Source organism: Macaca nemestrina, chromosome 7 (genome assembly GCF_043159975.1).
Source record: "Macaca nemestrina isolate mMacNem1 chromosome 7, mMacNem.hap1, whole genome shotgun sequence".
Taxonomy (NCBI): domain Eukaryota; kingdom Metazoa; phylum Chordata; class Mammalia; order Primates; family Cercopithecidae; genus Macaca; species Macaca nemestrina.
The window spans coordinates 161873676-161899964 of record NC_092131.1 but is presented as its reverse complement, the minus strand read 5'-3'; the positions used below and the strand labels follow the sequence as shown (position 1 = coordinate 161899964).

General features: G+C 54.5%; 1 protein-coding gene and 3 long non-coding RNA genes across 12 annotated transcripts in view; 1 reads left to right on the top strand and 3 right to left on the bottom strand.

Moving 5' to 3' along the window:
- LOC105492409 (p21 (RAC1) activated kinase 6) overlaps positions 1 to 26289 on the top strand; it is a 39159-nt gene that overhangs the window by 795 nt on the left and 12075 nt on the right. The window contains exons 2-5 of one of the 6 annotated variants that reach the window (XM_071067106.1): positions 710 to 792; positions 13855 to 13966; positions 16456 to 16601; positions 25694 to 25902. In XM_071067106.1, coding sequence (XP_070923207.1) covers positions 25699 to 25902 — 204 coding nt within the window. In that variant the 5' untranslated portion in view covers positions 710 to 792; positions 13855 to 13966; positions 16456 to 16601; positions 25694 to 25698. Of the gene's footprint in view, positions 1 to 4; positions 228 to 709; positions 793 to 13854; positions 13967 to 16455; positions 16602 to 23311; positions 24522 to 25170; positions 25565 to 25666; positions 25903 to 26289 lie in introns of those variants that run through there. The other 5 variants (XM_011759491.2, XM_011759473.3, XM_011759514.3 and 2 more) reach the window with 5 other exon arrangements.
- Positions 3324 to 10334, bottom strand: LOC139355467 (uncharacterized). Of its 2 annotated transcripts, none has more exons than XR_011606156.1 (3): positions 10214 to 10334; positions 7433 to 7665; positions 3324 to 3458 (listed from the first exon to the last, which is right to left on the bottom strand). It is a non-coding gene; the product is annotated as an uncharacterized lncRNA (long non-coding RNA). The 2 variants fall into 2 exon arrangements; XR_011606157.1 differs by lacking the exon at positions 3324 to 3458 and adding an exon at positions 6800 to 6909.
- PAK6-AS1 (PAK6 antisense RNA 1) lies at positions 10390 to 13860 on the bottom strand. Of its 2 annotated transcripts, XR_011606153.1 has the most exons (4): positions 13210 to 13860; positions 12780 to 13083; positions 12028 to 12112; positions 10390 to 10517 (listed from the first exon to the last, which is right to left on the bottom strand). It is a non-coding gene; the product is annotated as a PAK6 antisense RNA 1 (long non-coding RNA). The 2 variants fall into 2 exon arrangements; XR_011606152.1 differs by lacking the exons at positions 10390 to 10517; positions 12028 to 12112 and having other exon boundaries at positions 12430 to 13083.
- On the bottom strand, positions 14428 to 19123 carry LOC105492379 (uncharacterized). 2 transcript variants are annotated; one of them, XR_011606154.1, is made up of 9 exons: positions 19012 to 19123; positions 18813 to 18906; positions 18326 to 18461; positions 17731 to 17872; positions 17443 to 17631; positions 16802 to 16936; positions 15580 to 15710; positions 15330 to 15481; positions 14428 to 14893 (listed from the first exon to the last, which is right to left on the bottom strand). It is a non-coding gene; the product is annotated as an uncharacterized lncRNA (long non-coding RNA). The 2 variants fall into 2 exon arrangements; XR_011606155.1 differs by lacking the exons at positions 16802 to 16936; positions 17443 to 17631; positions 17731 to 17872; ... (1 more) ...; positions 18813 to 18906; positions 19012 to 19123 and adding an exon at positions 15799 to 15937.

The following is a 26289-nucleotide window of genomic DNA, read 5'->3' as shown; positions in this document are numbered from 1 at the left end:
GTAAGCCAGTGTGTGTGCTGGGGACAGCAGCTGGGTCCAGCAGAGCTGGCTGGGGGCCTGACAGCAGTTTATCCTAACTGATGCTGGGTGGGCGTAGGCCCTGAGATGGGCATCAGGGAGAGGGGACGCCAGACACACGGCCTAAGCAGGGTGAGGAGCAGCTGCCAGCCCCAGCAGGCCCAGGCCCTGTCTGGGTGCACAGGACCGAGACACAGCAACATGCCCAGGTAGGAAGCCTTCCGGAGGGGCTGGCCAGGGTGAGAGCCCATCACTGGGGGGCTGGGCTGCCCCTTCATTCTGGCAGGTCTGGGTACCAAGGAAACAGCTTCCTACCAAGAACCTTGTCACTCTCTCAGGCAGGGCCAGTCAGCACCCATGTGCGTCTCTGCTGAGCTCACAGGGACACCATTCAGTGAGAAGGGTGCTGGCCAGGGCACGGCTTCCCCACGATCAGGACCCAGCGGGTGCCACCCTCAAGCCCCTGGTCCCCACAGGGCATGCCCCAGTGTGTGTCAGGAGGGGGGAGGTCTCACCTCCCCCACACAGCTGGCAGCTTTGCGGGCACCAGTGAGTAAGCTGCCAGAGGGAGGGAGGCTCTGTGCCCACAGAGGCAGGACGACACCAACCAGGAGCCTTCAGGAGAAGAGGCTGGGTGAAAAAAGCACTGAGGTTTTCTTTTCCTTTTTTTTTTTTTCTATTTTGCCTGAAGGGAGTGCCGCTTCCTAGGCTAGAAACAAGCACCAGCCTGCAGTGGAGAACGCGGGGCCCCGCTGCCCAGAAGGAGCGGCCACGGTAAGGTTCCCCCTGCCGCTGCATGCTCCGGATTCCTGGGCTAGGGACGGGGATGCTAAGGTGTCCAGGCTGCCTCCCACCTGGGACAGGGAGGCTAACTCCACAGCTGTGGGTTCCTGGGTCAAGGAGCTCCACTCCCAACCCGACCTGCCGCCCTCTTTCCAGATTGACTGTGAAACAGTCCAATCCCAGCTAGATGCTGGCTGCCTAGCTAGAGGGAGAGGTGCTTGTTTCTGCTGTTCCTGCATGTACTTCCTGCCCCTTCTGGGCCAACCCAGTGTCACCAGGACACCCCTATACCAGGCCCCTCTCACTTTACCGCCTCTGGGACATTTCCCTTGTGTATTCATTCCACAAATATTTAGGGAGCACTGCTGGGTTCCAGGCTCCAAGTCACACCCTTTTGCTGGGTTTCACCTGGCACAGATTCTGACTCTGAAACTCAGTGTCAGGGCAGGTTCGGGGAGCTGCCTGGCCGAGCATGGTCACTCCTCACAGGCCTTGGGCTCCCCACCCCTGCTGCAGGGTGGATGACCTGGTCAGCTTCGGGGACATCAGGCCCAGTGAGCTCGGGTTTATAAAGCACTGGGCCCCACCAGGAAGCAAGGCTAATGTCCTGTGGTCTCCAGTTGTCCTTTGCCTGGCATCATACACCAAGAGGTTTGCGCGGTTCTGCTGGTGGTCTTCCTGAGGCTGGTTCTGGTGGGAACTGGGCTGCAGGAGGAGAGGATGAGCTTAGGAGCCGTGTGGCCCCCAGGCCTGGTGGGCCTCGGACTCAGCCCCACGGGAGCCCATCGAGCTGGGGTTGAGGCCTTTGGGGCAAGCAAGGAGTCCCCTCTGCAGGCAGACTTCCCTGGCGGTTGTCCTGGCCAGGCTTGGAGGTGGTACCTGGGAGCCCTAGTGAGCAGAGCGCCTGGTCAGGGAAGGGTCAGCGCCAGAGGCAAGCCCTTCTGGGAGCAGCTGATTTGGACGGAAACTCTGTGCACCTGAGATGGGGAGTGTGGGGACTGCACGGCCTGTCCAGCGCCCCGAGGACAAACCGAAGCCCTCCCAGACTTGCCAGACACAGGGAGGATGCAGTGGGTGGGGTCTCCAGCCAAGGAAAGCCCACTCTGCACAACTCCTAAGGATGACCAAAAAGTTCCCTGTCCTGGAGGAGCACATGCACTCGGAGTCGGGAGGAACCCGTAAGTGTCTCTCACGCCAGTGAATTCCCACACCTGGCTCCTGGATGAGGAGAATGACCCAGCTGTGGGGGTATCTCCTGCTGCCTCACAAAAGGTGACTCTGTGCCTAGGAGTCTTCCACGAATGCAGAGCTGAGCAGGGGCTGCTGCCCAGTTGGGGGCAGAGGGGCCGAGGCTGTTGAGCACCAGGCAGACAGCAGGCCAGCAGCGGACAGCAGGCTGGGCCGGGGGGAGCAGAGAGTACGGGCCAGGGCAGGCTGGGCAGGAGAGGAAAAGGTGCCTGGGGTCCTGAGGGCTCAGGGCGGACTCCAGACAGCTGGCCTTGTTATGCCAGCCCACTTCTGTGGGAGAGGCCCCCTGCATAGGGGACTGGGCAGGGAAGAGGCTAAGACACTGAAAGACTGAATTCCTCACCCAAATGGCCCAGAGATGCCCACTGCACAGTGTCCTGGGTGCGGAAGGCAGGAAGGACTCATGGGAGGCTGTCCTGTGGACTGCAGCAGAAGGTCCTTCCCATAAGATGCCCTCGTCACCCTGAGCAGGAAGGCCCGGGCTGCGGAAGCAGTGCCTGAGACCTGAGCAGCAGGAAGGATGCCAGTAAAACTCATCAGGAGGCATCCGGCTGCCTGCACCTAGCGGGCCTCAAGGAGAGAGCTTGGTGGACTAGCCAGCAGGTTGGGGTGGAGCAGCAAATGGAAGCTTCTGAGGGCAGAATGAGTTTCCAACTTACTGAAGCCAAGGCTGGCCCTCCTGCCCAGGGCGAGCAGTCTGCCTGGGCCTGGGAAGCTGCCCCCTTCTGAGAGCTCAGCCCTAGGGCCCAGGAAGGGCTAAGGCGAGAAGAGTGAGGTGTGAGATAAAGGGGACCGTGTCTTTTCCTGGCAGGGTGTGGGGTCCAGGCCGCACCTTGTTCTGACGCACAGGCTGCCAAGCAGATGACAGCCATGGCCTGCCTACTAGGTGCAAGCACTGGTGGCAGGAAGAGGGGGTGGACCAGGCAGGACAGAGCTCTTGCCCTGGGGATGCTTATAGCCCTGGAGCAGAGCAGTGGAGAGGAAAGCTGAGCTGAGCATGGGGCCAACTGCACCAGAAACAAGCGGAGCCACAAAACCACGATCAGCCCCCGGGTGGCTTTGTCCTTTTGCCCACTCTGTGTCCCAGACCCATCGCTGAACTTGGCAGCCATGACCCATCCAGCCCAGATAATTTATACATTTACACCAACACTGGGCGATGGTTCTTAACACAGAACTTTATAAAGATGGACAAAACAGATAACTTGAGAATGACAAACAAAGGAAGCAGCAGCTTCTATCTGCAGTTGCAGGAGGAGGTGAAGGCTGGGGGAGACAGACCAGGGCGGGAAGAGGCAGGACGGTGGTTGGTTAACATGAAGTCAGCAGCGTGAGCCTCAGGCCCGGTGCTGCCTCTTCCTGGTGACTCGGGCAAGTTATTTCATGTCTCTGGGTCTCAATTTCCTCTCCTGTTCAACAGAGATAATTACAGTACCTATGAGTTAGGGTTGTTGAGAGGATTAAATAAGATAATAAGTGAATGCTCTGAACGGCATGACTGGCACGTACGTACATGTTCAGCAAGAGATAACTATTATCACTGTGATGATAACTGGTGTCAGAGGAACAAAGGGCCAGGAGAGACCATACCTTGTTCAGGGGAATCAGGAAAGGCTTCACGGAGGAGGTGACTTTGAAAGAACCCTCCTCTGAGGAGAAACGAAAGCTCTCAGAATGCCCAGGAAAGCTGGGAAGAAACAATCATGCCAGGTCTATTTTTTCCCGAAACAGCACATTGTTTGTCCACTGAGACTTCCTAAGGAATAACTTGAGACTCCTCCTTCTGGGGTCTAGACTGGGAGATCTTGAGGACTTGAAGTGGGCTGCCCCTGGTGAAGGGATCCAGAGCCCAGCTGTGGCCCTGGCCCTACGCCTTTTGGGGCCTGGAAGCTTTTTTCACATGCTGGCCCTAACTCCATGAGGAACCGCGTTCTGCTGCGTCCCATCTAAAGCCTACACTTGGCGATGCGGCAGGCAGAGGGGCCAGACCGGGCCACAGCAGGCTCTGGACCACCCTGGCAAGTGGTTTGGAAATGCCTAGTAATCGTGGGCCAGGCGCTGTGGTTCACGCCTGTAATCCCAGCACTTTGGGAGGCTGAGGTGGGCGGATCACGAGGTCAAGAGATCAAGACCATCCTGGCCAACATGGTGAAACCCCATCTCTACCAAAAAATACAAAAAATTAGCTGGGTGTGGTGGCGCATGCCTGTAGTCCCAGCTACCCAGGAGGCTGAGGCAGGGGAATCGCTTGAACCCAGGAGGCGGAGCTTGCAGTGAGCTGAGATCTCGCCACTGTACTCCAGCCTGGCCACAGAGCGAGACTCTGTCTCAAAAAAAAGAAATGCCGGGGCCGGGCGCGGTGGCTCAAGCCTGTAATCCCAGCACTTTGGGAGGCCGAGACGGGCGGATCATGAGGTCAGGAGATCGAGACCATCCTGGCTAACACGGTGAAACCCCGTCTCTACTAAAAATACAAAAAACTAGCCGGGCGCGGTGGCGGGCGCCTGTAGTCCCAGCTACTCGGGAGGCTGAGGCAGGAGAATGGCGTGAACCCGGGAGGCGGAGCTTGCAGTGAGCCGAGATCTGGCCACTGCACTCCAGCCTGGGCGGCAGAGCGAGACTCCGTCTCAAAAAAAAAAAAAAAAAAAAAAAAAGAAATGCCTAGTAATTGTGAGGCTCCATCTCAGAAACTTTTCGTTTTTCCTTTTTCTCTTTTTTTTTTTGAGACGGAGTTTCGCTCTTGTTGCCCAGCCTGGAGTGCAGTGGCGCGATCTTGGCTCTCTGCAACCTCCACCTCCCAGGTTCAAGCGATTCTCCTGCCTCAGCCTCCCGAGTAGGTGGGATTACAAGCACCCACCACCACACCTGGTTAATTTTTGTATTTTTAGTAGAGATGGGGTTTCACCATGTTGGCCAGGCTGATCTCAAACTCCTGACCTCAGGTGATCTGCCCACCTCGGCCACCCAAAACGCTGGGATTACAGATCTGAGCCACCGCGCCCGGCCTGTTTTTTCTACAAAGGGTTATCTGTTCTGTGAATTTAGGAAAGGTAATCCTAAGGCCTATTCACCTAAGAACAACGAGGCAACCCCAGAGCATGACAGGCTTTCTTGGGCTGGGGGAACTCACATGCAAAAAAACCAGGTTCCCTCATAACCACACGAGAGGCTGCAACCGCCTTGGCCCCAGCAAAGGGACACCTCTGCTGGCCAGCATTTCCTACCAAACCTCATCACGACACATCAGGCAGGGCAGAGACCCAAGTATTCACAGAGGGACAGTGACGACTTTTTTTGCACACCTGTGGATTCTCCGTGGCAACCTGTTCCCCAAAAGTGCTGCCTCGGTCAGCAAATCCCAGTGTCTCTCTGCCCAGGCAACAGTCTCTCGTGCTCTGGTGTGCCCACAGCCTCCATGCATTCAGCCCCTTGGGCCTCTTGCTATGGGGCCAGAAGCAGAGCTGTGTCCTTCAGGCTGTCAAGGACCTGGCTAGGGAATCCTCTGGGTGTCCAGGGAAGCAGGTTCAGAAAGCTCAGTTCAGCTGGGGCTGTGTTTTGATCTCTGATCCCAGTGCAGCAGGGACCAGCCCGCTCAACTCAGGGCAGACAGCAACAAACCAGTCACCTCGCCCGAGGCCTCCTGCTGCCTGCCTGCTACCTGCCTGCCTGGTGACCAGGACTCCTGAAGGCTGCAGCAGCGGCAGAGTTAAAACTGTAAAACCGGGAAGACTGGTTATGTGGCTCAGCTTCCTGGCCTGAAGAGGCTCCAGCCTCCATTTTCTTTCTTTCAGCTTATGGAATTGTGCAAGAAAGCACAGAGGGTGGAGGGAGCGAGGGGACCAGTGATGCCACAGCCTCCTGCACCACCAGAGCACAGTCCCAGGCCAGCAAGGAGGAGCTCTGAGGCGGGAAAGGCTGCCCCAGGAATGAGCTGGCCATCTCAGATTGCTGTAGCACATTCAAGCCAGCGGGAGTCCCCAGAGGATGTTTCATCCAGCCCCCATAATTTTAAAGTAGGAAACAGGTCCAGAGAAGGAAAGTGGGAACTGAGGCCACACAGCTAACTAATGGCAGGGTGAGTTTCCAGCCCAGAGATCCTCAGCTGCCTGCCCAGCACTCTTGCTACCCAGACTGCCCCCCATCCCACCCCCGTGCTACCAAGGGCCCGTGCGGGAGGAGGCAGCAGCCACTGGGTAACCTGATGGATTGGGAGACGCAGCCTGGCCTGACACATTGGGAGTCTGGGCAGGCCCCTACTTCGCTCCTGGGTGCCTCCTGCCATCCCCCCAGCATCCTGCTAGACCTGAAACCATAGCCCAGCCCATGCTTGTCAGTCAAGTGCTTCCCAAGGATGAACTTTGCACACGGCACCCAGGCCACTCTTGGGTACCAGGCCACTCTCTGATGAAGAGATCTAACTAATTTATGAATGGATTGATTCAAGTTCTTTTTATCCCAGGTAACTTCATGTCTTAAGCCAAAGAAGGGAGTCATGATGAATGTCAGAGATGAAACAGAGTTTCTGGGGCGGAGGGTAGGGGAGGCACCTGGGAGGCCCTGTTCTTCAGGTGATCTTCTGATTGGTGTAGACTTTTGACCCCAGGCAGGCATTTACATGTCCAATAGCCACCATCAGAGGTCAGTTCCCAGAGGCAGGAGGCCTGTCACTTGTCGCCGGTCACCAGGCCCAAGCTAGACAAGAAAAGTTTTTCTATTCCACTAGAGTGGATCTTGCTTCAAGACCATGTGTCTGGGATCCAGAAAGGTGGGGAGAGGTAGAGGTCTCAGATCCTGGGGATGGATGGAGCTGGCCCCGGGGGTAAGAATGCAAGGCCAGGAGTGAGCAGGCATTCAGGACTCCTGTCGAGGAGAGGGTGGTCAGGACAGGAGGAGGGGCTGCCTCATGGACGATGAGGTCCGTCATCCTAGCAGAGGCTGTTGTACCAGCCGCTGGTGAGGGTATGGTAGCGGTGTTACCAGGACCCTGCTATGTCAGCGTTCAACTAAATGTCCCAGCAGGCCAACCACCCCTGCAGTAGTCCAGGGGCTCTGTCCAGTGTGTGCCAGAATACTGGGGGAGGGAGGACCCTGAGAAGCGTGGCAGCACAGCACAGATCCACCATGTGGCCATTAGGCCATGCCTTCTGACCCAGGGCACGTGCAAGGTCCACAGACTCTAGGACCAGCTAGTTAGAGTTCCTAGGGGGCCGCACAGCCCAGAGTCTGTGTGTTTTGTGCATCTGGAACTAAGGTGTTCTGCCCAAAGTGTTGGAGGTGGGCCTCAGGCAACAAATACCCTGCTTTCTCACACCCTTTTCTTCCTTGGAGCTTGGGCCTGGGCCCTCACCTAGTCAGGCACAGGCCTCCGCTCCCCCACAGTCACCTGTCCTTCCTGAAAGTCAGCCACTGGGCTCCACGCAGGACTGTCACAGTCACACCCAATCTCAGACCTGGGGCAGTCGCTGGAAGCTCAGAAGGGAGAAGACAAGACAATGAAAGTTTCCCATTCAAGGAGGCATCCAGCTGTTAGTTCTGCCAGCAAACATGCCAGCCAGAGAGCTAAACTGCCAGCAACAGATATTTGGATGAAACTTTGGAGGCCATTAAGAGCAGGCGCTGCAAAGCAATTGTAGCGAGAAGATATTAAATGAATCCATCATGTCTCTAAAATGAGTGTCCTTACCACAGACCTGGCTCTTGCTGTTCCTCAGCCCTTCCCAGGGTAGCCCAGGATGCACCTGGGATGGGCGCCGCAGCCTGCAATGGTCCCTGCATCTGAGGGGCTCCTCCCGGGTCACCAGGCCCCTTTGGGACTGTCAAGCAAGTTTAGCCCCCAGTGTCAGCTTGAGTTTGGGGAGGATGGTTTTATATATTCCCGTTGGCACAGGAAGCCTAGTACACTTGCAGAACCCGAGGGAAAGCCAGGCAGAGAGAGAGAGGCTCGAGGTTCTGCTGAGGCCCAGGGTATCAGCAGGACACATCTGTCCAGCAGCCAGGCAGGGACCCATGGGCTTTTCCAAAACACCTAACCAGGCCCCAGACAGTGCTACTCCCTGGCGCTGGGCTCTCTTTCCGGAATCTGGGGCGAACAGACCTGTTGGGTTGATTTAGTAGCAAGTGGTAGCCTTGTTTTCTGGACGAATCCTGGGATTCTACTCCGTGGCCCATCAAACCAAGCTCCAGTGTGCACGCCGGGGGCGGGGAGGGGAGCTTTCTCCTTGGTCCCTTCCGCAACTGTGCGGGCTGAGGGTTAAGAACCTCTCAACCCATTTGGGGGTGCTGCTCCTCCATACTCCTGTATCCCAATGCTCTAGACCTCATTATTCCACCACCCTCCCAAGGGAGGGAGGTACTCTTTCCATTACACGCATCAGGAGACTGAGGCCAGAGACATGCCATAAGTCTCGAGAGGCAAGAGGGCTCCCACCCGCAGGACTCCACGGCTCTGCAGCTAGACTCCATCAACTTCCCTCCTGCCTGGGGGCCCCGAGGGCCTGGCAGTGTCAGCTTCCTAGGCTCACACTTCCAGATGCGCAGAGGTTCGGAGGTTTGCACCTCCCTCTTGGTCCCATCAGCAGAGAGAGATGGGTGGTCCCATCGGGGTGAGGAGCAGGAAGAAGCAGGTGCTGGGCAGCCTGGAGGAGAGTGGGAGGAAGGGATTTTCCCCCAAGAGTGCCTCTCTCCCAGGCCTCGGGCTCCAGGGTGAGTGGGCGGGGACCCTCTGGGAGCCCCGGCTCCTCAGGGCTCCTCCTGCCAAGCATCCAGCACACGTGCCCCCACCTCCCCAGCAGGTCCTGCCTGAGGGCCTGAGGCGGCTGGGGCGCTGGGTCTGTGAAGGGCAGATGTGGGATGCAGGAACTTCAGGCAGGGTGCTGGCTTGTGGCCAGGAAAGCCTAGCACCTGATTCCTAGCAGGGAACTCAGTGACAGAGTGGGGGAACCTGAGGACCCCTCTGCCCCTCACACCCAGTGCCATGTGGGGGTCCTCATATGTTACTCAGAAATAGGGAGGGAGAGTCCCCCTACCCCTACCCCCAGCCCTCTTGTGTCTCATGTGACAGCCTTCCTGGGCAGTGATTTTTTTTAAATACAAATGCCTTATATTAAGGTCTGAGTTGGTTTCTCTCCACTGCCTGTTCAAACATTCCACGGCGCCAGCAGCCTCTAAGCAGCAGAATTGAGAGAACCAGCTTTGGGGTCAGATACACTTCCATTCAAATTGCAGCTCCTCCACTCAGTAACTGGCTTACTTAGTCTTTCTGGGCTGGATAACAAAATACTGTGGGCTGGTGGTTTATAAACAACAGAAATCTATTTCTCACAGTTCTGGAAGCTGAGAAGCCCAAGAGCAAGGTGCTGGCAGATCTGGTGTCTGGTGAGGGCCTGCTTCCAGGTTCAGAGGTGGCTGTCTTTTTGCTATAATCTCACATGATGGAAAGGGCCAGGGATCTCTCTGGGGGCCTCTTTCATAAAGGCATGAATCCTGTTCATGAGGGCTCTGCTTTTGTGACTTAATCACCTGCCAACAACCCCACCTCCTAATACCCTCGTATTGGTGATTAGGTTTCAACAAATGAATCTTGGGGGGGGACATAGGTTTCAACAGATGAATCTTGGGGGGACACAAACATTCAGTCTATAGCAGTAATTAGGAGATCTTCAGCTGTTCTTTAACCACTCCGAGCCTCAGTTTCCTCATTCGTCAAATGTGAATAATAATTGTACAGGACTTCCATCCCGGGGTTGTTGTGAAGACTAAGGGAGATAGCACAGGTACTAGCTTTGTACCGGGCCTGGTCCATGGGAAGCATGCCATCATTGGCAGCCATTATTATTTCTATTATTTGGGGAGGGCGGAGTCGCCCAGAGGAAGGAGGCTGGAAGGAGTAAAAGAGCTTGTTAGTCGCCTTCCTCATCCCCAGGAAGCTTTTCAAGTCATGGAGCAGAAAGATGCAGGGAAGGGATAATGTGTTTGTCTTTCTAAACCACAAGCTGATCCCTATCTTTCCTCTTTGGCCCTAGCCCGAGTGCTCAGCCCTGGCTGTTGGCGCTCAGATGTTACAACAGGCCCCGACAGCCACAGGCTGAGGGAGAACCAGGAAGTACCTGCCCCACCCGACGTGCCCGCCTTGCTGCCCTCCCAGACCATACTGGCCTGCCAATACCTCTGAGATGGCACCACTCCAAGAGCCATGTCCCGTGGTGAAATGCCTGTTTTGGGTGTCTCTTCCAGAGCTCCTACCCAATTTGTAGATTGGGAGTGCCTGGACAATTCCTTCAACTAGAAGGTCTGTGCCAGCAGCCAAGGCTCCTCAAAGGAGGATGTGCCTGGAGTCCCCTGTGCTCAGCATGGCAACCTGGGAACAAGGCAGAGGGTGGCACGTGGACCCTGCAGGAGACACTGTCCCCAGACTGCTCCTGATGCTTCCCGTGCTGTTGTTCTGCCCTTTCCTCCTGGGCAGGGCTGAGCTGGGCATGGATCAGAGGAGAATAGAGAAGGGGAAGAGTCACACACAGGAATTAATCACTCAGGACCTACCCTGAATGGACAATTCAGTGTGGATCCCCAGCTGTCTCAATGTGTGGGGAGGGGGGTGGCAATGGGGGGGGGCGTGCAACCCAGTGCAGCTGAACTTCACGTAGATGAGACTGGAAGTGCAAAAAACTGGTGTTGTGATGGACCTGAGGGATTCCCTAGTGTAGTCTTGTATCCAGTTCTCTGGCCTACCTGACTGACAGTTATTCTTGAATACCTCCAGTGATGGGGGACTCATTACCTCCTTGGTCAGTCTAACTTGACCCTCTGCCTCTCTCAAGGCCCCAAACCCACTGTAGCTCCCAAGGGGTAGGAGGAACCCAGGGTTTCCTAGAGTTACTCTCTATAGGGTGAGGATGGGACTTGGCTAGTAGCCATTCTAGGGCACCTAAGCCTGGATTCAAACCAAATTAAATACCAGCTCATTTCTGGTAATATTCTAACATTCATACTTCATTGTAGTTCTGTTCAAAAGTACTGCTTGGAGCTGTGATCTGGGTATATAAGGCATTTGCAGTAAAAGAAAATAATTCGGCCGGGCGCGGTGGCTCAAGCCTGTAATCCCAGCACTTTGGGAGGCCGAGACCGGCGGATCACGAGGTCAGGAGGTCAGGAGACTGAGACCATCCTGGCTAACACGGTGAAACCCCGTCTCTACTAAAAAAACGCAAAAATCTAGCTGGGTGAGGTGGCGGGCGCCTGTAGTCCCAGCTACTCGGGAAGCTAAGGCAGGAGAATGGTGTAAACCCGGGAGGCGGAGCTTGCAGTGAGCTGAGATCGGCCACTGCACTCCAGCCTGGGCGACCGAGCAAGGCTCCATCTCAAAAAAAAAAAAAAAAAGAAAATAATTTGCATGTGCATTCATGAATCAGTAAAAATAATTTAGGGTGTCAATTCTAGGTTAGACAATATAATGCATTTCATTCTAGCTTTGGTTCATGGTTCCTTTCAAATCCTCAGCAACCAATCTCTCCCACCTCCACGCAGCACATTCTGCTTCTGCAGCCAGCATTCGGCCAGTGCACCCATGTCCTTGGTATCTCATCTGTGGGGGGAGCCATTCTTGTATCACCTGGTCCCCCTCCCACTGCCCCCTCATCCGAGGCCTAGCAGTCAGCTTCCTGGGTGACCACAGGAGGTCAGAGTTTGTCTAAGCGGGTCAGGCCTACAGTATTGTCCAGTCAGAGGAAAGAGAAAGAATCCGCGTGGGAAAGACACAAAGAGGAGGAGGAGAAGACGACGGAGTAAGGGGAGGAGAACAGAAACTAAATATAAATATTGTGTTGGGGATGCGGGGGATGGCAGCAAGGACCTATGGTTAGCTGGCTGGCTCCCACACCACTGTCCCACGGCATACAGGGCCAGCATCTGCACCTGGCACCATGCTTTTCCAAGGAAAGCAGAGGGCATTGGGCTTGTGGTGCAGCCACACAGAGTACAGACCTGTTTGGGGCTGGCAGGTTCCCACGGGTTGCCTGAGCTCTATTTGGTGGGTGCCTTAGAGTAAACTGTGTGTAACCAATACAGCCTGTAATGCAAAAGATTGAGCCATGAGTAGCATTGATACGTCTAAAGAATCAGTGAACAAAAATAAGTGACCATAGTGACCTCAGTTAATCATTGAAGTCTGAGGTGCCCAACAATGATTTTTTAAATCCCTGCACTGTCCTTGGTCCCCGCTGACACTGGCAGTCACCCAGCCACCACTTGAGGGCAGCCATTTAGAGGCCACATGTACTGAGTTTCCAAGCCAGAACCTCCTCAGCACTCAGCACTCAGCACTCAGCACTCACAGAGAAGAGCACACATCTTCTCTCTGGGGGCCCAAGACAAGGAGAGCAAAGGTCTTCTCACTTCTTTATTTGGGGAAGAGACAGGTGATCCCTGTCCCTTCCCCCAATATAGAAAACACCCGCTACCCCAAAAGAAACATGGCACGGGGGCAGCCAGGAGTGAGCCCCTTGGAATGGCCATTCTGATCTTAGGCAGAGACTGCTGAGGACAAGCAGGGGATGCCGACTCTGGAACAAAATCACAGGCGGAGAGCTCCGGAACAGGCCCCAGCCGTCTGGAGTGCGGGTCTCCTGCCCTAGGACTCTCAGGCTAGAAAGTCCTCAGGACTCAGGACTGCGCAAGGTCTGACAAGGGAACTCGAATCCCTTAAATCCCACTTTCCTGCCTGCGCAAGGGGCTACCTCAGCACAGTCTTGGGGCCCTGTCCACATGGGACAGATCATCCAAGGTGACAGGTTTTCGGACTTCCGCGTGGGCTCTCCAGGATGTGTGGGTGGGCACACGCGGCCCCGCGACAAAGGAGAGTCGGCCCGCGGCTCTGGAGCGTGCATCTGCGATGCCAGTGAGCCAGGTGATTACACACAGCTGGCACCCAGCTGGTTCTCCGGGTCGGGTCTCCGCGAGGCGGCCACCAGGCCGTGGAGCCGCAGGCAGGTCCCCGCGGCAGTGGCCCCCCAGGGCCCGGAGGCGAAGGGCGGGCGGGAGCTGGGGGCAAGCAGGTGGAGAGAGAGTTAGGCAGCGGGGCGCCCCTCGGGCAGAGGGGCTCCTGGCCAAGGCCCCAGCGACCCTCGGTAACTTCTCCCGCGCTCTGGGTTCGCCGCCGCGTCCTACCTGAGGCCACACCCTGAAATCAAAACCGCGGCCAGGTGAAGCCGGCGCTGCACCAACGTGTAAGCGCGGCCCCTCCTCGGCGTTCCCGCGCCGAGGTCCCTCCCGCGGAGGGCGGGCCCGGCTCCCACGGCCTCTTCGAGCGTTCCTGGGCTTCCCGCTCCGCAGGTGGGTGCCCCGGCTGCCCTGGAGGGTCGCGGCGAGAGGACAGGCCTCCCAACACGTGCGGCCCCCTTCCTGGGTGCCCATGCCCCGAAGTTCGGGACCAGCCGGCGCCAGGCGAGGGGCCTTGGGCGTAAGCATCTGGAGCTCCGCGCCCCTGGAGCGGGACCTCCCTCCGCGGGCGCCCGCCTGGCGCGGGGCATTCGCGTCCCCGAGAGGGCGCAGCAGTGGGGCCTGCGACCCGGGTGGCCGCGCCGGGTCAGAGTGCGGCGGGAGAGGGGCCGCCCCGGAAGCGGTGCTGCGCCCAACGTCCCCTTCTCCCCGTGAGCCCCGCAAGGAGGCTGCCGCCTCTTGCACCTGAGCCAGGAGTTCAGTCGGGAGGCGGGCGCGGGGCGGTTCCCAACGCCTGGACGCCAGCCAGTCGCAACACCCGCGGGAACACTTGCTACACTGTCCATAATGCATTTCTGATCTGTTTCCGCGCAGGCCTGCGGAGGACTGGCCCAGGAAGGTCCCAGGTCTTCCCTCGCCTCAGCGCCTAAGAGAGCGGTCCAGAGCGGGTGAGGAGTCTCGAGGAACAGGCGGAAGGCGCCGGAAGGTGAGTGAGCGAGCGGCCCCCGGCCCTAGAGCCTTCTGCACCCATTTTGAAGAGCAGGCAGGGAGGGACGGTGGGAAGGCAGGTGGCCCTCCTGGGCTGGCTCCTTCCTGGTACTGCTAGGCAGCGGAGGTGGTCCCTTCCAAGTGCCGTCTCTCGATCCTTAGTGGGTGCATGTTAAGTCACTTCCACCACTTTGCCCCATGGCCCAACGGTAGACTGGCAGACGTCAAGGCCTCAAATGGCCCGCCCTGCCCCCGGGCCCATCTTCAGGTCTGATTGCCATCAGGTCTGATGCCAGTCCTGGGTGAGGGTGTCACTGCGGCAGAGTGCAGGGAATTCATGCTGGGGAAGAGGTTCCCAAACAGGAAGGGTGGTGGCAGGCCCAGTGGCTGTGCAGGGCAGGGTGGGAGGCAGCCGCGGGAGACTCCTGCAGGAGTCACAGGTGAAGCTGCCGCTCCACACATCCCAGCCCACTGCTCATTCCCCGGGTCTCCAGACCTGCTCAGGCGGCATCCGATCTGGAGTGCAGGTGCTGCTAGGAGCACTGGAGGCTAAGCCATGAAGAGCTCCCAGGGTTGCATTTTCTGTATCTTGCCCCATTCTGGTGTTTTTGTTTTTGTTTGGGGGGGAGCGGGGGCTTTTCTGACTCGTTTTTCTGGGTGAAGGGGGCAGAGGGGCTCAGGTCTGTATCCATGCTCAATTTTCGTAGCTGGTGTGGCATAGGTTGCCACACTGGGTAAAAAAACGCCTGATTCCATGCAACATTAAGAGTCAGCCTGCAATGCCATGAATTCTACATGGTATATAGGACAGTGGCCAAAGACACATTTGGAACCACAGAGAGTGGGGTTTGAATCCATCCAGACTTTGCCTTTGACTCGATAGACAAGTTGCTTCACTTCTCTACGAACTTATAAATGGCCTCATCTGTAAAAATGGGAATTCGAATGCCTTCCTCATAAGGCGGTTGTGGGGAGTAACTGCCTCATCAGCCTCCGGCTGCTATGTTGGGAAGGGCTAAATCACTCCGAATTCTCCCATCCTGGAGAGCTTTGAGGGCAGTCTGGCTGTTCAGCAAGCTATTGTCAGAGGGTATTAGAGCAAAGCAATAGGAATAAAGTAAAGGTAGGGGTCCTTGGAGGGCGAGCAGTGAGAGACCCTAATTCAGGGTCTCTGGACCTTGTGGTGACCAAGGAAAGGGGCCATTTCTGGAAGAGGATCTGGCTTGGGCATCAGAAACAGCAGCATCCCCTGCATGTCACACATGTTCATGTGTTCATGGGTGACCCTGGAACCTCAACTGTTGCCTGGGACAGAGGGAGCCTCTGGCTTGAGCTTCCAGTCCCATCTCTGCTCTGCATACCTGTGTGATCCAGGGCAGGTCATTTGACTTCTCTGGGCACTGGGCATTGTGGATGAGCCTGGAGTTTGGAGTCGGAGAGATCTGACTTTGAATCCCAGCTCCACACTTAATGTCTTGGACAGTTACTTCTCTCTGAGGCTCAGTTTCTTCATCTGTAAAACAGAGCTTACAATAGCTACAATTGGCCATTAAATACACTAATACAAAGCACCTAGCACAGTCTCTCCTGGTGGGCACTTTATAAGCATACCTTTCTTTTCTTACCTCCTCCTCCTCTCTCCAGCTCCCTGCTTTCTTTAAAATGGGCCCAGCAGGTTCAGCCCAACTCACAGTGGTGTTGTGCGTATAAGGAGGTGAAGTAGAGGTCTGGAAAGTTAAGGGCTATAGGAAAAAAAGGCAATCTTGTGATTAGGGATGCCAGAGGTTCCTTCTACCTAGGCATTGAGGACCCTATGCTGAGGACTCAGACCTTTGTGTGCAGAGGCTGTTGAGAATATGGGGTAATGAGAAGGTTCCTGGCTTGCAGCCCTCCCAGGAAGCCATTCTTCAGGTCTTGCCTTAGAAATAACCGCACACCCAGGAAAGCCCAGTGCTGTGCAGCAGGAGGGGATAGGCAAGGGTTGGGATTCCAGGTACAGTAAACGGAGGTCAGAGGGCTGGTGTGGCCTGAGCTGCTGCTGGACCGCAGCACTGTCTGTGCAGGCTGAAGCTGGGCCCAGGAGGAGGGCCTGAGTCAATATTGACCTTCCTTGGCTGGCCGGCCTGCTCTTCAGCAGCTCATTCAGCTGGAGTGTTGACACAAGTGACTGAACGAGCTGTATTATTGTATTCTTTTAAACAGCAGCCCATTATCTCTCCTCTGGGGATTCACTGGGGCCAGTGGTATGGGAATGGTGACAAAGGCAGGCAGCCCAAACATTTGGGCAGGTTACGTGCCATGCTGTCTGCCCTGGCCCATGCTGCATCTCTCTGGGTCCCTCAAGTGGGACAGCAGAGCTTCAGGGTCCCGCTCATCCTCCCAGGGCCTCTCCGCACTTCAGCACAGTGACCCTGGGCAGGTTGCCTGAAGCTTGTGGGCATCCACATGAGGGCCACGACCTGCGTCTAGCACCCTCCTCCCCTGCAGGTGACAGCTGAGCAGAAAAGCAGATGAAACGTCCTTCCTCCGTGTATTTTGGGGGCCAGGATAGGGTGCTGGGGTGCCACCTCTCCTGACTCTCGAGTCACGTGAAGAGTAGCAGATGGCAGACTCGGACCCCAGTGGAGGCTGAGGTGAGACAGAGTTCAGCTCCACATAAGGATCAGCGAGGGGACGGAGGGGACAGAAGGCAGGGGCTGTAGGGGGAGCTTTTCATCGCTGAATGAGTTCTAGCCGAGGGCGGGCAGCCTCCTGTTGGGAATACCAGAGGGGCTGAAATTTGGGCCGAGGGGAAGGTCAGACCCCGTCAGGAGCCCCACAGATCTTGCATTACCATCTCTTCTGGCTGCGGAAGGTTGGCCTAGAGCACCATCTGTCTGGAAGAAGCAAACAACCGCACAGGAGTGAGGATTTTCTCTCGTTTACCATGGTCCCCAGAGCCTGGAGTACAGTAGGTCCATAACAGATGCTGTTTGAATAAAGGAATAGTATGATTTCCCAGCTGGGCACGGTGGTGTGCTCCTCTAGTCCTAACTACTCAAGCAACTGAGGTGGGAGGGTGGGTTGAGGCCAGAAGTTCGAGGCTGCAGTAAGCTCTGATCGCGCTACTGCATTTCAGCCTGGGCGACTGAGCGAGACTCTGTCTCTAAAAAAAAAAATTTTTTTTTTAAACAAACTTCTGAAAGTAAAGTTTGAGAAAAATCCTTCTGGCCAATGAGAATAGTCCAGTGAAAGACTGTCTTCTGTTCACAGTAATTCTCAGCCAAGGGGTCGGGTGAGGCCTGTCACCTGTCAGAATGTGTGTGGGACGACAGTTCCCAAAGGGGGTTACGAAGAGGTCAAAAAACCCTGCTGCAGGTCTCAGGGCGTCAGGGCCCAGCCCTGGAGGTGACAGGGTCCTCTGGAGGCCACTCAGACAAGATGGTGATGGTAGTTGGGTACTTGCCTAAGTTTTGTAGCACTCAGGGGGCTCACCTCTGTCTTGGGGCTGTGATTCTAGGATAGGCCCTTCCCCAAAGTGTCTCGGGTGGGCCTGAGAATAAAAGAGGGTGGTGGTAGGAGCAGATAGCCACTGCAGCCAAGTTCACATCCGGTTCTGGGTCAGACTCGTGGCTGCCCCTTCTTTGCCTCTCGGCTTGAACAAGTCACTTCGTCTCTCCTTCTCTGCATCATGGAGACAGTACTAGTGCTACCTCACAGGCTTGTGGCGAGGAGATCACTTGTGTGAAATGCTCAGCCCGGAGTCTGCTGCTTACAACTTACACTAGGCGTTTCCTGAGTGACGACCATGAGAAATACCCAAAGCTCCTCTGTGAGCAGGAACAGATGCTCCCCCTCACTGTGCCTGGAGAAGCTGGCAAAGGTGAATTAATCCATCCCTTGTCACCTACAAAAATGCTGAGGGCTACAGAAGGCAAGTAGGCCAAGGTCACAGGCTGGAACTTAGGAACAGCAAGCCCAAGGTCCACGCTGAACCGGCGCTCAGCCTTGTGGCTCAGGACTTGAGCCCTGATAAGCCTTGAGCCCTCGCTGTGAGAAAGCCGGGGCATGACACCCCCCTCTCACTCCCTGGCACCTTCAGCAACCCAGGAGCTGGCCCACTAGGCAGCAGCCTCCTCTCTTCCCAGTCACCCGGAAATGGCAGGGAATTCCACCAGCTTCATTTCTAACAGCTTCCCGGCAATCCCAGCACTTACACAGCCAACCCAATGCTGACCCCTCCAGGTGGCTGCAAACCCCTTTAGACTCACTTTTTGGAAGCCAGCTTCCCAGCCTCAGCACGTTCTTGGGAATCCCTTCAGTGGGCTGTGTCCCTTCCTTGAAAGGGACTCAATATGTGCAAACAGCCCAAACTTACCGTAGGCCAGGTCTGGAGGGCCAGGTGGGTGACCACGTGGGAGACCACCACTTCTGGTGAAAAGTGGGGTGACGGGTTAGGAGGACAGCTGAGGTGGGCTCACAACGGCCCCAAAGGCAGTTCCCAAAGAGGAGTTCTGGAAATACCAGAGCATGTTTGAAACAGGCAGGTACATTCCCAAGGGGTCTGCCTCGCACAGTGACGCTCATTTGAATGCCCACGCTCTGGCTTGAGGTTTAAAGGCAGACTCATCCTCTGTAGTGCCACCCTGCATTTGTGGGGCCCTGATGGCTCTGGTGGCCCTGGCATCCCAGGGCCCGGCACAGGGATGTCTCCTCTCCAGGGAGGAGACGTTGTTGGGGAGGGTAGCCCACCCACAGCGCAGCTGCTTTTCTCAGCTGTGGACACTAGACCAGCCAGGCCTCAGTGCCGTGCTCTGGGAATCCCCTTGTCTCTGGGGAACAGCAGTGTCTGCCACAAAACTTACCCCGCTTCAAGCCAAGGCTACAGGTTGCCTTCGGCTTGGTGTTCCTAAGTTCCGGCGTCAGGCTGAGCCCCTGCAGAGGGGTTGTGGGCGCACCCTGTGCTGGAGAGAACACACGCCTGCTGTCTCTGTAGCTTTTCCCAGATGCCAGCCCCTGACCATCACAGCCCCCACCATGACCTCCTGGAAACATTTTACTCACCGCTTGCTGGGTGGAAAAACACCTGGTTCCTTGCAAGGTAAGGGTCAGCCTGCAAGTTCGGACGGCCCCAGGCCCCGTGGCCTCTGACTCACAGGTCAGCCCAGGAAAGAACTTAGCAGGCTCCTTCCCTGGAGGGGCCAACCCTGTCCTACATCTCCCACCATATCTCACCCGCTTCTGTTCATAAAGACCTCCAGGGAGGGAGAAGAACCACAGCCAACTCAGTCTGGGGTGAGCATGGTGGACGGAGCAGGGGCTCTGGAATCAGGTCTGGGTTCAAACCTCAACTCGGTCATTTCCTGGTTCTGCACCCTCAAGCAAGCTGTTGAACCTCTTTGAGCCACATCTGGATTTGTGGATAACAATTCCTCCTCTCAGGGTCGCTGTGAGGATTAAATGAGTTAACTCTCGGAAGGGGCTTGGCACATAATAGGTACTCAAGAAAAGTTCCTTCCCTTTCTGTGTCTGAGACTGCCGCTCCTCCAACACCACTGTCCCGCTCCTCAGCGACCCCAGGTGCACGTCTCCCTGAACTGTCCACCAGCTCTCCCCTCGGCTCCCTGAACTGTCCACCAGCTCTGCCCTCGGCTCCCTGAACTGTTCACCAGCTCTGCCCTCAGGTTTACTGGAAGTAGCAGCATTTCCTTCAGAAAGCCTGTGCCAGGAACTGTTGGCCCCCACTGGCCAGGCTCCGGCTGGAGGAAGCCCCACAGCAGGGGAGCTTCCTTCTTGAACTGGTTTGGGCTGGACCCTTCCCTCCCAGCCCTGGGCATCCCCCCGATGGAGTTACGAGTCAGCCAGCAGGAAGATGTCCGCAGACATCCAGAAGAGGGAAGTTCAAAGCAGTCCTCACACACGGCGGTGCATTTCCAGCCTGAGGTGGAGTCTTCAGTGTGGCCTGCCTCCACTGTGTTAGGGCGAGGTGTCAGCCAGGAGCGGCTGGGACTGGGGCTGGGGCTGGGCCCGAGCTGGCCGCCCCGCTCTGCTTGTTGCCACTTCAGGGTCTTAGGCTCACATCACTTCTTTCAAGCTAGGCAGGAGAAATGGCAGGGTCTGGCTGTCTGAGGGAAAGTCCTCCTCCTTCCTCCTCCGGGTGTCTTCTTGAAGGAAAGCTGCTCCTCTAGATGAATTGCGTGCCGATGGAGATGCTGGAGGGGTGACAGGTAACAGCTGGCATGGCCTGTTTGACTTAACCTTGGGGCCTCATGGCTGGTGCAGCACCTGCCTCCGTCAGCCTGGCGGCCTTGGAGATATGGATGGGAAAAGGAGCCCTGGAAATGGCAAGTGGAGGCCCTGGCTGACCGGGTGGGTGTGCTCTGAGGACGTGGCCTGATGCTGAGGAGAGTCACGGCATGTTTTGTCCTGGATGATTCACTCACGATGACCTGGGCAACACTGGTCCCATTCAGGTGGGCGAGCGTCTCTTAGGCACTCAGTCTCCATGGATCACTCTTCTCTGTATTTAAAATACTTTGTTTTCGGCCGGACACAGTGGCTCACGCCTGTAATCCCAACAGTTTGGGAGGCTGAGGCGGGTGGATCACCTAAGGTCAGGAGTTGAAGACCAGTCTGGTCAACATGGTGAAACCTCATCTCTACTAAAAATACAAAAATTAGCCAGACGTGGTGGTGGGTGCCTATAGTCCCAGCTACTCAGGAGGCTGAGGCAAGATAATCACTTAAACCTGGAAGGCAGAGGTTGCAGTGAGCCAAGATTGCACCACTGTACTCCAGCCTGGGCAACAGAATAAAATTCTGTCTCAAAAAAAAAAAAGTGTTTTTTTTAAGAGAAGCAATCCGTCATCTTTAAGGAAAACTTAGAAAAAGAGTAGAAAGATATGATAGAAGGAAATCACCTGTAGCCCCACCAGGAAAATGGGACAACTACTATTTTGATGTATTTCCTTCAAATAGCCACTGTATTCACACTGCATTGACAAATTACCATAGGCAAAATCTTTAGAAATCCCCTACCCCTAATCTATATCAAGAATTCCACTTTGGGCAAAGAAAACCTTGATCGTTTAATTTGTGTCTGGGACGTATCAGTGTGGACAGGTTTAGGCCCCAGCAGGTTGTGGGCTCCAGGAGAGCCCACCAAACCGGGCCCCTCGGAATGACCACACTGGACCTGAGGGAAGGGACAGCCAGGCTATGGGTGCCCGCCATCACTCCTACCGGCTTTATTATTTTACCTTTCACACTGAGGTCTGTGATCTGTCTGCATAATTTCGGAGTATGATATGAGCTCATTCTTCCAGATTCATTTTTTTTTCCATGCAGATATAAAATTATTTCAACTACATTTATTAAAAAGATCATCCATCCCCCAGCATGTTGCAGGTCACCTCTGTCATTAATCAAATGACCTCAAAAGAGTGGGTCTGTTTTTGGATTCTCTCTTCTGTTCCATTGGTCTATTTGTCAATCTTTTTGCCAATTCCATACTAAATTGATTATTGTAACTTTATAATAAATCTTAGTATCTATTTAGTATAATCCTCCAATTTTGTTTGTTAAGATTGTCTTGGCTATTCCTAGTTCTTTATGTTTCTGTATACATTTTAGAATCAGTTTATCAATTTCTACCAAAGGAAATATGCTGGGATTTTGTTTGAGATTTAAGTAAATCTGCAGGTTAACTTGGGAATAATTGACATTTTTACAGTATTGAATCTTCTAATCTATGAACATTCTTTAATATCTTTAATAATGTTTTGTATTTTCCAATATAAGGACTTTGTATATCTTTTTGTTAGATTTATTCTAGATATTTTGTATTTTTAATGTAAAATGGTATCTTTTTAAAAAAATTTCTTTTCTTTTTCTTTTTTTGAGACAGAGTCTCACTCTGTCACCCAGGCTAGAGTGCAGTGGCATGATCTCAGCTCACTGCAAGCTCCGCCTCCCAGGTTCACACCATTCTCCTGTCTCAGCCTCCCGAGTAGCTGGGACTACAGGCACCCGCCACCAGGCCCGGCTAATGTTTTGTATTTTTAGTAGAGACGGGGTTTCACCGTGTTAGCCAGGATGGTCTCGATCTCCTGACCTAGTGATCTGCCCACCTCGGTCTCCCAAAGTTCTGGGATTACAGGCATGAGCCACTGCGCCTGGCCCTTTGTAAAAATTGTATGTTGTTACTGGTATGTAGAAATCCAGTTGATTTTTTAAAATATTGACCTTGAGGCCAGGCACGGTGGCTCACGCCTGTAATCCCAGCACTTTGGGAGGCTCAGGTGAGTGGATCACAAGGTCAAGAGATCAAGACCATCCTGGCCAACATGGTAAAACCCCATCTCTACTAAAAATACAGAAAGTAGAGCTGGGTGTGTTGATGCATGCCTGTAGTCCCAGCTACTCGAGAGGCTGAGGCAGGAGAATCTCTTGAACCCGGGAGGCGGAGTTCTCAGTGAGTCGAGATCACTGCACTCCAGCCTAGGCAACAGAGCAAGACTCCATCTCAAAAAGATATATATATCTCTTTTTGACTTATATATATATAGTCCTTGAATCAAGGACCTTTTAAATTCACTCCCTTAATCCCAGTTTTATGTAGATTCTTCCGCATTTCCTACTTACACAGTCATGTTGTCCCACGCAGTGTTGGCCTCACATTTCAAATGAGTCCTGGCAGCCTCCCTTTAGGTGGTTGATTTTCCAGAGCTAAGTGATGGCCTCTGGTTTCTAAAGCTCTACTCCCTAGCCCCCAAAGCCTGAGCTCAGCTGATTGCTTCTGCCGACTCCCACCCTCACCATCACCACTCCTGGCCCTGGGACAGCCTCTGGGCTGTCCTTTCTTCTCCAGCCTCCCTGCCGCCTCTGAGAAGAACTTCTTCCGGAATGGCTCGCTATTAGAGTGGACTCAGGAGAGGCCCCCAGAGTCACTGAGACCATTTGCCAAAGATGCTCTCCCTGTGCATCCCCAGAGCAAAAGCTGAGTGCATGGGAGGGGCAGGGGAGTTGGGGAGAGGGGTGTTCTGGGGTGGGTGGTGGGGGGCGAATTCGCCAGCTCTTCTTCAGCTGCAGTCTGTGTCCCTGCACCTCCAGAAGACTTCACAGAGCTAGGGAGGAGGGCACAACAGCAGCTCAACTAATCCCGGGATAGCAGGTCTGTCCAAGAGACTGGGGGAATAGACCTGCTGAATAAAGACTCTTCTGTAGCAAAAGGCAAAGGCTGTAATCCCAGCACTTTGGGAGGCCAAGGCAGGTGGATCATTTGAGGTCAGAAGTTCGAGACCAGCCTGGCCAACATGGTGAAATCCGTCTCTACTAAAAATACAAAAATTAGCCGGGTATGGTGGTGGGTGCCTGTAATCTCAGTTATTCAGGAGGCTGAGGCAAGAGAATCACCTGAACCTGGGAGATGGAGGTTGCAGTGAGTCCAGATGGTGCCACTACACTCCAGTCTGGGCGAGAGGGCGGCAAGACTCCTTCTAGGAAAAAAAAAAAAAAAAAGGCAAAGGCCAAAAGGGAGGAGGACAAATTTTACCAAGCCATGATGTATATATGGCAAGGTCCCCAGGTCCCAGACCCCTGACATCAGGCATGACCCCTTTGACTGGTAAGTCTAAGCAGAAAGTGGTTTGGTGTTACTCCCAGACTTGTATCTGCCCAAGTGCCAGTGTATGGAGGGCCTTCAAGCCAGGGGTACAAAGAGAGGTGACATCACAAGAGAAACAGCCATCATGTATGGGGACTCTGCTTACTTCACACACCCTAAACCCTATGAGCTGTGTTTCATTAACCCCACTGGCTCAGATCATTTCAGTAACTTGTTCAAAATCTCTCCAAATTAGTGGGAGACTCCCTACAACTCACCTGCAACTCACACAGGTTATTTTGTTGCAAAGTGCTTGGTCTGTAAGGGTCCCGCCCATGTGGCTCTGCCTCTAGGGAGTGTCTGGTGGACTCCCGAACCTCAGACCCAGCAGCACGACTGACATTGAGATGTGACGTGGGTTCTGATTGAGTCATGCACGGTGAATTCCTAGTGGGGAACCACTGGCTGTCCAGGGTCCCTGCTTTTCTGCCAGCTGCCTCCCAGGTCTGCGACCTCCTTCAGAACCTGCCAAAAGGAAAATGCTGTTTCCAGAGGAGGAGCCGAAAGAGAACACGATGGCCCTGCACTCCAGATCTTCGGGTGGATGAGTAATCCAAGCATTCAGTTCAAGAATCACGTTTCAGTTTGTTTCTTGAAGCCTGGAAGTGACCTTTTCAGACACATAAGAACCCAGTGAGCTGTTCTGAGCCTCTTCAAATCCGAAAGCATTCAAGTGGCAGCCCTGACTCTGTCTGCCATCAACATGTGATCCCAGGTCCCGGGCTCCCCTGAAGGCAAAACTAGAGCAGCCCTTTGGAAGTGTCCCTCCCCTTCCCAGGCCCCCAGTTCCCCGCTCTCAGATCTACCCACACTATGCATTGCAAGCCTGTGTCACATCTGTGGATGGAGCTCAGCACGACCTTAGGCAAAGCCAGAATCAGCAAGACACGGGACACAGGCTTGATTGCAGGTTAAGTGTTTTTGTTTTGTTTGTATTTTTGAGACAGAGTCTCACTCTGTTGCCCAGCCTGGAGTGCAGGGGTGCAATATCAGCTCACTGCAACCTCAGCCTCCTGGGTTCAAGCAATTCTCCTCCCTCAACCCCATGGGTATCTAGGACTACAGGCACATGCCACCAGGCCCGGCTAATTTTTTTGTATTTTTAGTCAAGACAGGTTTTCACCATGTTGGCCAGGCTGGTCTCAAACTCTGACCTCAGGTGATCCACCTGCCTCGGCCTCCCAAAGTGCTAGGATTACAGGCATGAGCCACCATGCCCAGCCCAGGTGATGTTTTACATAGAGCTCCAACACCAGAGAGAAGAGTGTCAAGGGGAGGTGGTGCTCTCCGCCTTCTCTGGAGAGCTTTACCCCTAAGTTAGCTGCTCCTCACCCACCCCAGGCTATCCTCTTGGCTCAAGGCCTTTCTGGAATTGAGGTAAAGCACCTGGTAATCGTGAAGGCCCTTTGGGGGCTCCCTGATGCATAATACTCCCAGCCCAGGCGGCATGTCTGTGATCAGCTTGTTGGTTTTTTATTAATGTATCATATTAACAGGTTCAGCCATCCTGGGACAAAGCTGAGTTGTAATAAAAAAAACAAAAAGCCAACAAAAAAATAACTTTAATATACTGTTGGATTCAATGTGACAGTTTTGTTTAAGATTTTCATAGTTATGTTCCTAAATGATATTGAGTCAAATTTTCCTTTCCTGTACTCTCCTTATCTGGTTTTCAGAATCAAGGTCATACTCGTTTCATAAAACAAGCTTGCTAACTCTCCTCCCTCTTTCCCCCTTTTTAAAATTCGTTGACAGTGGAATGATACTTGTAATGGGCTTTGGATTTTATCAAAACACACGCCCCGAGTCTGCCTGCTTGCAGGGGACTTGGCACAGACAAGAAGACACCTTTTCCTTGTTTATAGTCTGCATTGGCTTATTTATGGCGCTTTTGTTGTTTCTGGGACTGTTCTGCGGGGAGCCAGCCATTTCCTTGAGGAAGCAGAGATGAAGGTGGAGGGAAGCCCTAGGCTTCTAGGGGAGCTTTGCTGGGGGAGGGGAGGGAGCCTGAGCCTGGTGCCCCAGCCCTGCTGCAGCCACCCCTGTTTCCTGCAGGAGCTCGACCTGACTCTACCTTTATAGGCACCATGTTCCGCAAGAAAAAGAAGAAACGCCCTGAGATCTCAGCCCCACAGAACTTCCAGCACCGTGTCCACACCTCCTTCGACCCCAAAGAAGGCAAGTTTGTGGGCCTTCCCCCACAATGGCAGAACATCCTGGACACACTGCGGCGCCCCAAGCCCGTGGTGGACCCTTCGCGAATCACACGGGTGCAGCTCCAGCCCATGAAGGTAAGAGGGGCAGGCAGGGATGAGGTTCAGCCTCTCCCAGTGCACAGACAACCATGCCTGGCTAAACTTCAGAAAGGCCCCTGGAGGAACCACCTACTTCACAGCTATCAATTCACCAGCCATTTTAACTCCCTGCCTGTCAGCCTGCCATTCTCTCCCTGGGTAAGCCAGGGTGAAGGAGCCTGGGAAGACCCTCTCTGCAGGGTGGTGGGGTTGCAGATTCAGCATATGAAAATGTAAGATGCTCAATTGCATTGATATTTCAGATGACAACGAATAGTCTTTTAGGACATGTCCCATTCAATATTTGGACCTGCAGCCCCATAGGGACCGAGGGCTCTCCCAGACCAGGAGAATTTTAGTTGTGAGGGTCAGGACTAGTAGACC